The sequence below is a fragment of the Notolepis coatsorum genome (genome assembly GCF_963971535.1).
Source record: "Notolepis coatsorum genome assembly, chromosome: 2".
Classification (NCBI taxonomy): Eukaryota; Metazoa; Chordata; class Actinopteri; order Aulopiformes; family Paralepididae; genus Notolepis; species Notolepis coatsorum.
The window spans coordinates 76,294,736-76,310,037 of NC_140166.1; the positions used below are offsets into that span (position 1 = coordinate 76,294,736).

The following is a 15,302-nucleotide window of genomic DNA, read 5'->3' on the forward strand; positions in this document are numbered from 1 at the left end:
TAAAATGTGAGGAACAAATTGTAAAGCGCTTTGGATAAAAGTGCTATATAAAAAAGCAGCCATTTACCAAATAGACTGACTAATCGACTATGTCAGGGACTAGAGAATGGAACGTCAGTCAATGTAATGTCCCCAGTGTGTGTGAGTGTGTTTGTGTGTGTATGTACTGTCCATGTATGTGTATATACATAATAAACACTTGAAGCCATATTCACACAACATGCAAACTAGTAGTTATAAAACAAAACTGTCTAAAATAATGCAATCAGGGGGGGGGGTATTGTAGTCTTTAGTTTAGTGGACTGAGTCTGAGGTTAATATTGTAGCTTTTAGTTCTACATCCTTTAGTTACTTTAATGGACTGAGGGGAATATTGTAGCTTTTAGTTCTACATATTTTAGTTTCATGGACTGAAGGGAATATAGTAGCTTTTAGTTCTATATTTTTTAGTTTATATCTTAGTTGTTTCTCCCTTGTGCCACAGTCCCGGCCTGACTACCCTGCCTGGTGAACCTCCTGCCTGCTCCCTTTATTTATTCCCTGGAATCTTTACTCTTTGTTTTGTCCCGTGAGTTTTTTTTTATATTTTTGTTCCCAGGCAATTAGACTTGAATTGTTCCTGTGGCTTTCTTTTGACACTTTGTTATTTTTTTTTATTTTTTTTACAACACACACCTTGTTTGGACATTTATTAGTTTACCCCAATTCCTAGAATTCCCCTGTTCCATATACGTTGTATAATAAATGTACCCGCATTTGGGTTTTACTCCCTTCTCTGGTGGTTCTGTGTCTGCGTTTGGGTTCTGGCTCTACTCGTTACAGACGGAGCATCCCAAACTAGTAACCGATGGAAACCGTTCAACGTGACCAGGCTTAAAATTCCTTCCAGGCATAAACTTGAGGGGCATATAATTGATCTGAATGCCCAGCTTAATGGACCACATTCAACCCATTGACATTGAAATACTGTAGGTGCTGCTAGGTCAGTTTTGGCTGAAATGCTGTGAATCTCATCATAATAGTATTAAAGATGCTGTGAATCACTGGGAGAAATTGTCAACTTGGGTTCAAATATAAGATATAGTTGTACAAACATAGTCACACAATAGTAATGATGTTTTACTTCAAATGTTGTAATTATTTTCTTGCCATGCATAATAATAGTGATAGTGACGGAGAATAGAATGATGGTCGCCCACACAGTGAACACATAACAGTAGCATTGGGTCATTACCCCAGTTTGACTGTGGGGAAGGTAAGAGAGTGATGTGTGGCTGCGTTGTGTTTACACAACACTTATCACCGCAGTCTGACCGATGGAGGTGGATGACTACCAGATTAACAACCAGAGAAGAAGAACAGGTCCTGAGAGCGGCTGAGCGGAAGTATAGAAAGTCACGCCTCACTGCTGACATCGACACATATCACAACCTCTTGTTAACATTCTCCAAAACCATTACTAATGCCAAAGCTTCTTTCTTTCACCATAGGATCGAGGCCTCTGCCAAGAACCTTCGCAAACTGCATGCTACCATGTCATCCCTCCTCACCCCCTCACCCCCTCCTCCCTCATCTTTCTCTGCCGAAGACTTTGCAATCTTCTTCGAGGAAAAAGTGGAGAACATCCGCAGCTCCTTCTCCCAACCCCCACCCATTCCAAATACTGAATCGAGAACCTCATCCTTCACTCTGTCATCTTTCTCTCCCATTACAGAAGCCGAGACCCTGACACTGGTAACGTCGAACCGTCCGACTACATGCCAGCTGGACCGGCTACCTTCCCCACTCCTCCAGACCATAGCACCAGACATCCTCCCATTCCTAACTGCAACCATCAACTCCTCCCTCAACTCGGGGGTGGTCCCCACCTCCCTAAAACAAGCCAGAGTCACACCGCTAATAAAGAAACCAACCCTGAACCCCACCGTCATAGGCAACTATCGTCCTGTCTCTCTTCTCTCCTTCCTTTCTAAAACACTTGAACGTGCTGTATACAACCAACTCACTGCTTATCTCTTACAGAATGACCTCCTAGACCCTAATCAGTCAGGCTTCCGGACGGCCCTCATTGCGGTCACAGAGGCACTTCACTTAGCAAAAGCGAAAGGCCTCTCCTCTGTCCTGATTCTCCTAGATCTATCTGCAGCCTTCGACACAGTCAACCATCAGATCCTCCTCGCGGCCCTCGCAGGAATGGGAGTGGCTGGCTCTGCGCTGACATGGCTGACATCATACCTCAATGACCGCTCCTACCAAGTCTCATGGAGAGGGACCCTGTCGGTCACCCGCCCCCTGCGGACGGGTGTCCCCCAGGGCTCGATCCTAGGACCCCTTCTCTTCTCCCTCTACACTAAATCACTGGGTAACATTATCACGTCTCATGCCTTCTCGTATCATTGTTATGCCAATGATACTCAACTCTTCCTCTCCTTCCCTCCCTCAGATATCCACGTCTCTGAGCGGATCTCCGCCTGTCTGTCCGACATCTCCGCCTGGATGACGACCAACCACCTCAAACTGAACCTAAGCAAAACAGAATTGCTCCACCTGCCGGCCAAATCCTCCCCCCTGACCAACCTTTCCATCACAGTCGAGAATGCAGCTGTGACCGCGTCCCCGACCGCCAAGAACCTTGGTGTTGTCCTCGATGACCAGTTGAACTTCTCTGCTCACATCGCAGCGACAACCAGAACCTGCAGATTCCCCTCTGAGCAACGTCAGAAGGATCCGCCCCTTCCTGACAAAAGAAGCCACCCAACTCCTCGTCCAATCAACAGTCATCTCCCGCCTCGACTACTGCAACGCACTGCTTGTTGGCCTCCCGACCACTGCCACCAAGCCTCTTCAACTCATCCAGAACGCAGAGGCCCGCCTGATCTCAAACCTACCGAAGTCGTCCCATGTCACCCCACTTCTTAGGAACCTGCACTGGCTCCCCATTGCTGCACGAATCCGCTTCAAGGCCCTCAACCTGGCATACCGTGCAGCAAAGGGAACCGCTCCCGCCTACCTCTGGTCAATGGTCTCTACACCCTCAATACCCCTACGCTCTGCATCTTCTGGCCGCCTCAGACCTACTCCTATCAGAGCTCCGGGAGGGTCATCAAAGAGAAGTCGCCTATTCTCAGTCCTTGCCCCACAATGGTGGAATGAACTACCCACCCCAGTTAGGACAGCCGAAACCCATCCAATCTTTCGCTGTTGACTAAAGACGCACTTCAACCATTATCTTAAATAAAAAATTAAATAAAATAATTTAAAAAAATCTAACCCTAACTAACCTTACTGCCATGCACATGTCCTAATAAACGAACCTACACTGTAGCACTCAACACTTTGATGAACATTATTACACATCAGCTGATAAGAGTTGTGCCTTCCTGATGACTTGTCGTACAGAACTCGCTTTGGATAAAAGCGTCAGCTAAATGAAAAAATGTAAATGTAAACTTCAGTTGTAGTTCTAAAACCACAGCATAAAACACATATACTTTGAAATGGTATTCTATAAAAACGGTCCTCTATTCCGACTTGACATCACTTGGATTTTGAAAAGGTTATTGATATGCATGTTTGTATCAAAGGAAGACCGTTTGCGGTCTTTGTGAGTTCAACTCCGGTGAGTTATATTGTCGTGGTTCCTCATTGTGAGTACTCCTGTCTCTCTATGTTCTCCTCCCCACTCTGCCACTCTCATTATCTTATATTGGTTACAGCTGTTGTAGTAGGAGGCAGCTGATGTGCGGTCTGGAGGCAGAGTGCATCACGGTATATAAACCCGCCTCAGACATAGAGAAGCTGTCAGATCGTGGAGACACTGACCTGGTTCACAAAGTACTGCTCTGACCTACACCTGGCTGATGACAACTGCTCCTGCTATAACTCCGTCTGTCTGACTTCCATGCCCTGTGTATATATCCTGGACATTACGAGAACCTCCTCTGTGTACCGACCCATGCCTGGACTTTTATACTATTATATTAAATATACCCATATTGGGTTTTGCTCAGTTCTGCCTGACGTGTCTCCTTGCCTGCACATTGGGTTCAAAACACAACCGTGCTATATATAATGCCATGTCTCCATTGTCAATGCTGGTAGACAAAAATAGATATTTCATAATTGTTTGCCTATTTAAAAATCAAACTCAGTTTTGAAATTAGGTGATAGAAAACATTCTAATGTACACACAATTATTATAAAATGTTTGCCCTTGCAAGGGAATTCTGATGTTTTTGGCCTCTAGCCAACAGCGATTGCATGCACGATAATCCAGGTTCGCTTGCACTCCTTCCGATCTGTATGGAGCAGCTTAATCCTTTCACTACCACACTACCAAAGGATTAACCCTTTAACACATTGGGTGCCAATGACGAGAAATCTCGTTGTTGGCCGCCATGCGTTGAGTGCCAATGACGAGAAATCTCGTTATTTAATCGTTATTTCTTTTATTAGCGATATCCATAAATTTTTCATCCATCCAGCCTCACGTTATCATTGGGACTGGCTCTGAGCTCGAAAAGGGCAAATACCGCCCCCTATCGTCTCCCGGATGGTATTGCACCCATTGGAATGGAGTAGATTGGAATGCATCAGGGGAAAAAACTCCGGGGTCCACATTTTACTTCTGAGGCATGTAACCTGATGGATTCTTAATAGGACTAGTTGTTAAAGATCCCTAAATATTCAGCACAACAATTGAATGAGGTTGGAGTGGGGTGGAATTTGGCAATAATCACGTGGTGCCACCAGTACGACACATCTTCAGTTGTGTTCCCCAACCTCATTGGGTGTTTCGGCCATTTATCACAATACACCCTCTGCCGAGGTTGGCCCACCACAGGCTGATCAGGCCTGGGTGCGTGTTGCACGGTGGCACCACGTGTTCATTTAGCAGCCCATGATGCGTCTCTACGTTTCAGCCACAACCAGTGACTGCTCCGTTCTGCTGCAGTGGCAAGCTCTTTAATTGCCTTCCGTTGGGCCTGTCCTCTGATCCCTAATTCCTTCAGGAGCCTTGTGGTGGAACTGGCTACAAAGCCTCTGCAGCCCACCTCCACTGGCCACACCTTCACGTTCCAGCCCCGCCCCTCTGCTTCAGCTGCTAAGTTGGCATATCGCAGCCTCTTCCGTTCGAATGCCTCATCGATGGCTTCCTCCCATGGGACCGTCAGCTCAACGATGAAGACACACCGGCAAGATTTGGACCAGAGGACCAGGTCTGGGTGCAGGTTGGTCGCTGCCATTTCAGATGGGAAGGTAAGCCTCTGGCTGAGGTCTACCCGCATTTCCCAATCCCGGGCTGCGTTCAGTGGGCCTGAGTTCGGAGGTGATGGCTTGGTCCGCCGTTTCTCCCCTTCCCGGATGAAGGTTGTTTTCCGTGGGAAGGTAGTTTGGGCATTTAGAGGCATGGCGTTGGTGGTTACTCTCTTGTTCTCAAGTTCGGCAGTCAAGCACTTCAGTACCTGGTTATGGGGCCAGGTGTATCTTCCTTGAGTTAGACTGGTCTTGCAACCCACTAAGATGTGTTTGAGGGTTGCTGGGGCTGCACACTGGAGACAGGTTGGGTCCTCTCCATACCAGAGATGTAGATTGGTTGGTGAGGGCAGGACATCATATGTGGCTCTGATGATGAAGCTTAGCCTATTAGATTCCATGCTCCACAATCCGTTCCACGTGATTTTCCTCCTCTCCACGCCCCCTCCCACTTCATCCACCGACCTGAGACTATTGCATCCACTGAGGGCACTGGAAGACGCGTCGATTATGTGTTTCGAGGTATACCGTTGGATCAATAAACGCGATCAATATTTGGAATGGCGATCAGGAATTGGATTAATATTTTTGCAGAACATCTGATGTGAGGTAAGGACTTTATTCTACCAGTATTGGGTTAATCAGAGTTTCTTTTCACAGCGTTCACAATGTGTCTCCTATGTGTGTATGTGTGTGTGCGTAACGTTAGCGCCAGGCAGGACATAGATAATTGATCTTTCAGCCCGCTTCTCTAGTGTGCATAAGTACACATATACTATCGATAATCTAGCGTTTATTTGAAAACGATTCATAAATCAGCCGGAAAATGACAACGTGTTGTGTGTATTCCACTAAAGGGCTATTATCGCGGAATCTTTCTTTTTTCTAGAAATCTCCAAAACTATACTCCTATTCAAAACGGTATAAAACGGAAATGTAGTGATGAAAAAACAATCAGTTTCGTACATGTTGACTGCAAGCAAGTCATTGATAAGCGACGGGCGTATTAGACACATAGCCATAATTTAAGATATAGTTTATGCGTTCGCAAATGTGCTCGTCCTCTCATTAATTAGAGTGGTGGCACTCAAGCGATAAATCGCGCACCCCCTGCTGGCAACCAATGTGTTAAATGCGACAATACAGCAGGTTAACCCTTTCACTGCCACACAACAACTGGTTAACCCTTTCACTACCACACTACATAAGGTTAACCGTCTGCAGTGTGGTAGTGAATGGGTTAACCTTCTGTAGTGTGGTAGTGAAAGGGTTAACCTTCTGTAGTGTGGCAGTGAAAGGGTTAATATCCCCTTGGATCGCATGTGCAGTGGATATTCTTTATGAACCAGACCCTTATCCCTGGAAGGGATTGTCTCTAGAACACGGCTGGCCAGAAACTTTGATGTGGGACTCACTGAAACGCAACGTGGCCGGGGGGGGGGGGGGGGGGGGGGGGGCGGGCCGAAGACATTGACTTGAACATTTTAAATGGATGATTTCACAAAAGTAACAAGTAAATTACCAATGTCTTAAGCCCTTATGTTGGAATGCTTTGTTCCTTGTGACGATCAAATTACTTCAAAACCTCCTCTTAAATATAAAAGAAATGCACTAAAATAAACCAAATTGATATCAGATCTTTTCATTCTCTTGAAGCCTTTGGAGAGACAGACATGTTGTCATGTAGGTACAATATGTGGGTGTCCTTGGTCTTGAGTGAGCAAGGTAAGCCTCACCTGAGGAATTTCTCCAGGTCGTCACGGCTACAGGAGGACCAGGATAGGTCGCTGGGGTTCCTGCCCTTCACCCATTCGCCAGACATGATGTGGGAGTGGCCTGTGCAGGTGGCATGGTCATCATCATGACTCATTCCCATACTGAGGACAGAGGAGGACACACAGACATGCAGATGAGATGAGATAAGATGAAATAACATAACATAACATAACATAACATAGATCTGTGAAGTTCTGAGACATTTGGCCTCATGGTAAATGGCTGCTTTTTTATATAGCGCTTTTAACCAAAGCGCTTTACAATTTGTTACTCACATTTGACCCATTCACTCACACATTCTCTCACACATTCACACACCAACGGCGGAGGCAACCATGCAAGGTGCCGACCTGCTCATCGGGAGCAATTAGGGGTTAAGTGTCTTGCTCAAGGACTCTTCGACACGCTGCCCGGAAGGAGCGGAATCGAACCGGGAACCTCTGGATTACCAGACGACTGCTCTACCTCCACGGAACGTCTGCCCTTTTCTGGTCTGTCCTCGATTCTGGCAGTGAACCGAGGGACTTCGAGGGCGGTCGAGCTACGCCGCGCACAGGTAGGGGGGCTCCTCTTCATGAGGAGGATACAGAGGTGGGTTTTTCAGTATGAAAATAGACCCTGTGAGAGTCAAGTAGAAGCAGCTGAAGGTTCCCATATCAGTACTGGGGGACCTCGCCCACTGGGGGGGGCCTGGGGCCTTCACCAGCCGGGTCCCCATGGTCTTCACTGACGCACGTCACACGTCACGGTCTTCACTGACGCCTCCCTCACGGGATGGGGGGGGGGGGGGGGGCGTGTCGGACCGACGCAGTAGGGGACAGCTGGCAAGGACCATGCTGCCCGGTCTGCACTACATATCAATGTGTTGAAATTGAAGGCAGTGCTTCTAGTCCTCAGACAGCTCGGCCATCATGTGATGGGCGAGCATGGTCTGATCAGGACGGACAGCACGACGTCGGCGTCGTATGTCTACAGACAGGGAGGAGTACGCTCCCCCGTCTCCACCGGGCGGCGGCCAATTCGGTCTGTGGCCGCCCGGGATTCTGTATGCGTTCCCCCCCATACACCTGATAGCTCAGCTGTTGGGGCGGGTACGTCAGGAGCGCAGGACTTTGATCCTGGTCGCACCAGACCGGGGCACAGCTGTGTGGTTCCCGGCCCTGATTCAGCTCTTGGTGGCCCCGCCGTGGCCTGTTCCGTGGTAACGCGGAACACTGTTTCTGCTTCCTGTTCTGGGGCAGCCTCTAATGGCTTGGCTGCTGAAAAGGTGAATCTGGAGGGGATGCGTCTTAACTCTACTGTGGTTAACACCATCCAGAACGCGCAGGCTCCGTCCACTACCGCGGCTTAGGCAGGGAAGTGGTGTGTATGGTTCGAGAGTGGTGTGAGGTTGGGGGCCTGGACCCGGTGTCATGCCACCTGGACTTGGTTCTGTCCTTCCTCCAGTCTATCCTGGATAGACGGTCGGCCTCGACAGTGCAGCTATATCTTCTTGTCATGTGGGATTTGAGGGCAGAACACTGTTCAGCCACCCTCTCGTGAGACGTTTCCTGCTTGGCACACAGCGTCTCAAGCCTGTGGAACGTGCTCTGTCTCCGAGTCGGGACCTCCAACTGTTCCTGGAAAGGCTGTTGTGGGCCCCGTTTGAGCCTCTTGAGCAGGCGCCATTGGATCGTCTGTCTTTAAGACCGCGTTCCTTTTGGCCATCACCTCCGCTAAACTCGTGGGTGAGCTGTGTGCTCTCTCGGTGCGGTCAGAGTGCCTGTCTATTCGGGCCGATAGCAGTGCGACTCTGAGGCCTAATCTGGCCTTCGTGACAAAGAATATCCGGAGCTCTTATCGCTCCAGGGATATTGTGCTTCAGGCGTTTCACCCTCCTCCTCACACTAGTGAGTTGGAGGCAAGCCTTCACCTGTTGTGTCCTGTCCGTACGCTGAAGGTTTACCTTAGTCGCATTGCAGGATCTCACGGCTACCGATCAACTGTTGTTTGTTACGGTGGCTCTCACGCGGGTGAGGCGCTGTCCAAGCAACGCCTGTCACATTGGTTGTGCGAGGGCATTGCCCTCTGCTACACTTTGGCTGGACAGGTTCCCCCCGCAGGCGTCAGGGCACACTCCACTCGTGTCTCCCAGGCAGGTGTGTGTGGGTGTGGACCGTGGAGTGCTGTGCCACACGTGGTCCCGCTTGCACTGTGCGTTCTAGGGTGACTGGTTCCCTTTTTCGCACATTGGTTGTAGTTGACTGCCTCCCCCCCCCTTCGTTAGGACGGGCGGGTGGACGGGACTCCCCTCCTCCCTGGCAGGGGCTTATGGGCCCTCAGGGGGTGCATTTGACGTGGCCACAAACAAAGGTTATCCTATAACCCTAGTTATATGAATACTGGCTGAGCGTCTCGCTCTTCAGCGCCCTGAGGTCCCTTGGATGTTTTTCACGTATGGAATTCAGACTTGGAAGGGCGTAGATGTGACCACTCCCTGTGTCTTGTAGGCATGCACGGGAGTAGGCGTGGTCACGTGCATTGTCTATCTGTATGTCATGTGTGTCATATATATTATGTGGGGGACAAAATGGGGGACCCTGATGTAAACAAGATGAAAGTCTTTCTCTGGTCTGCATCCCCTTAACAATTATGTGTATTGAGCCATACTGTACTGTACCCATTCTGCAATCTGTTAATAAAGTTATCAATCAATCAATCAATCAGACAAATGTATAGAAAAGCTTTTATTATAACCATATAACAAAAAAATATATTATTGTTTATGAAAATGTTTTAGCCCTATGCTTGACTATTATTTTAGGCATGGCAACAAATAAAATAATAATAATAAAATGAATAAATACAATATTAAATAAATAAATAGGCTACACGTCTCTCTTTTTGTGTTACAAATTGTGCTCACCGATATGAACATAGGCCTCTTTACGTACTTATGGTACTTTATGGTATTCCACTATGCCATGTGTTTTTATTTTATAATGCTCATGAGTCATGATTATTGCTGAAGTCTGAGTCATACAATACTCACTGGCTTTCATAACCTAACAGACTAACTTGTCTCGCTCAAGACTTGTTTATGAGTTTTAATAAGAGAGCGCTATCGCTCAACCAAAGCAATGCATGGTAGACGGCAACAGAACAATTTTGATTGACAGTCGATTCTGCCAATTACGTCACACCGCTTGTACCCGCCTCTGCTGTTCTTACCACCAATCGGCAAGCGCTTATTCGTTTTTTACTTCCGGGAGGTCCACCATTGATTTACGCGACAGAATCAATAACAAACGTACCGGAGCTAATAACAGGAGTACCAAACGAGGCATGATGATTTTACTGCAACGAATGTTATAATAAAAGCTTTTCTATACATTTGTCTGATTGAAAACTTTATTAACAGATTGCAGAATGGCTACAATTCTGTACGGGCTCTCTGAGCAAAGGAAGGAACTGAGCTATGAATGACCAACAATGCTATATGGTCGGGTAAATACACTGATGTTATTGAACGTGTAACTATAACGTTAATGCCACAAAACGAATGCCTTTGTTAATCATAAGTAACTTTGATGCAGTAGCGTGTGTGTGGGGGCAGGGTTGTGCAGGTCGCTTGACTGAAACTTTTTTCTACTATTAGCGTAATCCTGTCTCTCTAGTCGCTGCGTGCGTCCTGCCATTATTGCTCGCCATGACTGCTTGGCGTGGCCGCGGTAGGAAAAAAATTCCCTTTTTCATGATATTTGACGCCTGATTGGCTCAATTTAGTTTCAATCTGTATGCATCTACAAATCATATTATACCAGGTAGTAGGGATGTCACGTGATCGGGATCGGGGCCAATCACGTGATTTTCCAAAGATCGGGATCGGCAAAAAAAAATAAAAAATCTGCCTTTTTTTATTTCTTTATTTTTTTTATTCAACAAACATGACCATGTTCACATCTTAAACTCATACTGATGCCTTAGTTTTGGTTTTAAATTGCATATCATCATTCATTTATTTATTGTCACACAGAGCAGAAGAATTCTGCCAAAACAAACCCAAATTTATTTTTTATTTTTTTTTCTCACATTACATTCACCCTGAATGTTGACGTTATCCAGGTGAAAAGTTTACTTCCTAAATCATTTGATGTATAATTAAATCAAAGGAAATGTGTTTGGGTCTGAGAGTGTGGCTGGTCTGCCGTTCTGCAGCTGGATACTATTGGTTTGTTTTGGCAAAATTATTCTGCTCTGTGACAATAAATAAATGAATGATGATATGCAATTTAAAACCAAAACTAAGGCCTCAGTATGAGTTTAAGACGTGAACATGGTCATGTTTGTTGAATAAAAAGTAAAAAGAAAATCGGATCGGGAAATATCGGTATCGGTAGATACTCAAAATCACATGATCGGGATCGGATCGGGAGCAAAAAAACGTGATCGGGACATCCCTACCAGGTAGCCAATTGACGGGAAATCCGTCAGACTCCGATTCAAATCGACGGAATTCCGTCTCAAGACGGAACGCTTTAATGCCTGCCTACTGCATGCACAGAGAAGAAAAAGGTATGCATCTTCTTGTCTATCTCCAGGGTAGATGGCAAATAAGCTAATTTCCCAAAATATTGGAGTGTTCCTTTAAGACAGAAGAGGAGAGATGATTGGCGGGAGAGAAACAGAGACACATACAGGAGAAAGAGTGTGTGTGTGTGTGTGTGTGTGTGTGTGTGTGTGTGTGTGTGTGTGTGTGTGTGTGTGTGTGTGTGTGTGTGTGTGTGTGTGTGTGTGTGTGTGTGTGTGTGTGTGTGTGTGTGTGTGTGTGTGTGTATGTGTGTGTGTGTGTGTGTGTGTGTGTGTGTGTGTTACGACCCTGGCTCAGGGGCATGCAACCTATGTGCAAACCAACACCAAAACCCCGTGCTCTAACTCAAAGTGCTACTAACTCAAGGAACTATTAAGGTAAATGTAACTAAGGTACTAGTGCAAACCCAACGGACAAGGACTGAAGAACCTAACAGCTCTTTCTCTAAGCACAGACAGTGCATGTGTGTTACTAGGTCTGCCTTTAAAGCTCCCCAGCAGGTAACCAATCAGCACTAATTGGCTAATTGGCAGGCCTCACCTGCATGCCCGGTGACACAGGAGTGATCAGGCCTCTAGTACATAACACCTCCCCCACCAAACTGGTTGCCCAAGAGGCAACCACTACACAACAACCCATAAACAAAACAAAAAACAACTGTGACCCCTTAGTTGTCAGGGCCACTACCACAACAGCGATAACGGGTACCACAAACACCTGTACTATGATCGTGAGAGGGCGTTTGCTAGCATGTTGTCCCTCCCACGATGTGGCGAATATCCAAGTTATACGCCTGGAGGAACAAACTCCATCGCATCAAACGATGGTTCGAGTTCACCATGCTGCGAAGAAAAACCAAAGGGTTATGGTCTGTATACACAACAAGGGGTAAACTGGAGGATCCAACGTAAACATCAAAATGGTTCAAGGCAAGAACCGGGTCGGCCCCTGTCGAACACGACCACCGATACCGATCTGTCAAAATTATACTGCAAACCAAAATCAACCTGAGAACTGCGCTTAACAGAACAGAACACAGCACAACAAAACCATAGATCACTGATACCACCACCGCACCCATATCCATCCCACCTGGCACTGGCAGTTCAGGATACTGCACACCGTGAACATCCAGAGTAGGCTGTACCGCCTCAGGTACAGCCCCAGTGTACCGGGAATATGGCAGTACGACAGTCACAATAACGTCTGGAACACCATCTAAAATGGCGTCACCCAAAATAACTTTGTCCTGATCAAAATCAAAATGGCTGCCACTCAACAGACCAGGTCGCGAAGGCGGCTCCTGCTCCACAGGACACAGGTAACTAGGTTGACCATCACACCTAGTGCATGGCAGAGAATCAGTGTGGACATGTGGATCAATGTCAGAATCATCAACTGACATACTGGGACCATCCCTGCCCACAAGTGAAACATTAGGGACAATAGAGCTATTGTGGGAAGGCTGGCAGCCTAAGTCAAGCTTAGTAGCCTCTCCAACTAGAACGGTGTCACATGAAACAACAGCACCTCTCATAGCATCCTTCCCACACTCATCCTCCAATTCGTTCGTGGCCTCAGCCACCGTACAGGCTGGGAAGACCTTGAGACACTGCGCTGCCATATCATCTCCTGTCACATGCTTCTGCGGCACGCCTGTCAACTCTGGTTTCACCACCGGGCCTAACACAAAACCATAATCAAGAGAATCATTATGCAGAGGTACATCCACAGTGTGCTTTCCAAAATTCTCAACAGGTACACATTTTAACTCAACAAAGAATGTGTCACTAAGTGTAATGTCCCAAGTCGAAGTATCAACAACATCACTTTTGTCCTTTGACATTTCTCGTGCCACAGCACACACAGGAAACACTCCTGGATGTTTCTGTGCCAGCTCATTAGAGACCTCAGAAACCACAGGAATGGGAGTTACAACCGGAGTAGCCAACACTTTGTCACCAGCCAAATCATTCCCTAGAATGAAGGACACCCCCTTTATGGGAATGTGAGAACATACCCCCACAACAACATTGCCTGATACTAAGGGAGAATTGAGCGTGACCTCATGCAAAGGTGCATCCACAAATCCACCCCCAAAGCCCCGAACAACGACACCGGAATGCAAAGAAGAGTTTTCTGAAAACGGCAAAACCCCCTCCAGAATGAGGGACTGAAAAGCACCGGTATCTCTCCAAATTGTTATAGCCTGTTTGGACTCTAGTGCATTAGTCAGGGAAACAAATCCATTCATCATAAACCTTGAGGAACCCTCGAGTTCTTTGTCCACACGTTTGATACTTTCCCCATCCCCATCTAACGTTGGCATAGGCGTCCTGCATATGGTTTCTACCAGAGCCACGGTCCTGACATTTTTCTGCTCAAGCACCGGGCACCCAGCAACGATATGACCAGGTTCTTTACAGTAAAAACAGATAATCCCTTCTGGGAATGCACCAGCAGACCCACCCTGCCTAGGAGGTGAAGTTAACTGACCAGCAGACACAGGTTTTGGGAAACGGCCCCCCTGAACAGGACGCCTATCCCCGGACTCAACACGGTAGTCCTCCAAAAACACGGACTTGTGTGTCAACACAAACTCATCAGCGAAGACAGCGGCGTCGCCTATCTTCGATACCCCACGCTCATTTAGATGTGTGGAAACGGTATCAGGAACACATCTTTTAAATTCCTCTAGGAGAATCAACTGCCTAAGCTGCTCTCTTGACTCTGCCTTCTGAGAAGTGCACCACCTGTCAAACAGGTTCTCCTTCTCCCTACCAAACTCAACATAAGACCGCCCCTCCAACCTGCGATAACCTCTAAAACGCTGACGATAGGCCTCAGGAACCAACTCATAAGCCCTCAAAATGGAAGCTTTAACCAGCTCATAATCAGCGCTTTGTTCAAGGGACAGAGCAGTGTAGGCTTCTTGTGCCCTACCAACTAAAACACATTGCAGCAGCAGTGTCCAGGCGGTATCAGGCCACTTCAATGTGGTTGCCACCCGTTCAAAAAGGGGAAAATATCTTTCCACGTCTTTCTCAAAAAATGGAGGCACCATCCTAATATTCCTGCCTACATCAAAACCGGAACGTGACTCTGGATGCAGAGCACCCGCCTGCAAGGCAGCATGCTTATATTCAAGATCCTTCTGTGCACGCTCGTGCTCCAACAACATTTGTTTCTCCTTAAACTCACGCTCCTCTCTCCTCTCCTCACGCTCGTGCTGTAGCTGCCTTTCCTTAAACTCCAACTCCCTTATCCTCCAGTCACCCTCTATGCCAGGTAATAGCGGAGATGCGCCAGACGAAGGAGGCTCCTCCACCCTCTCCTCAAGCACCTGTTCCCTAATGAGCAAAACCCTCAAAGCACCCAAGGCAGATGGTTTCAAACGTTTCTCACTGGGAGTAAGCTCGACCTTGTAGTGCACAGCAAGCTCGAGAAGCTGTTCTTTTGAAAACCTCTCCAACATGTCATGTGAAGGGTGATCCACAAAATCCCTAACGGAAGCCATCTTTTCTGCACCAGCGCCACAACCCGTTCACTTTAGAGTCACCAAAAGCTGCCAAAAGCACCCTAGCACACACACAATCCACCTAAAGAGCCACCAAAGAAACACTAAAGAACCACTGAAGAACGACTAAAGAACCACGACGAACCACTGAAGAACCATAAAGAATGCCAAAGCCACTAATAC

The 15,302-nt window shown here is 47.2% G+C and overlaps 1 protein-coding gene across 1 annotated transcript in view; it reads right to left on the reverse strand.

The window, feature by feature from the left end:
* adamts17 (ADAM metallopeptidase with thrombospondin type 1 motif, 17) overlaps positions 1-15,302 on the reverse strand; it is a gene marked incomplete at both ends in the record, with an annotated part of 341,041 nt that overhangs the window by 139,526 nt on the left and 186,213 nt on the right. The window contains 1 exon segment of the mRNA XM_084308233.1: positions 6,993-7,133. Within this exon segment, the coding sequence (XP_084164359.1) occupies positions 6,993-7,133 (141 nt within the window).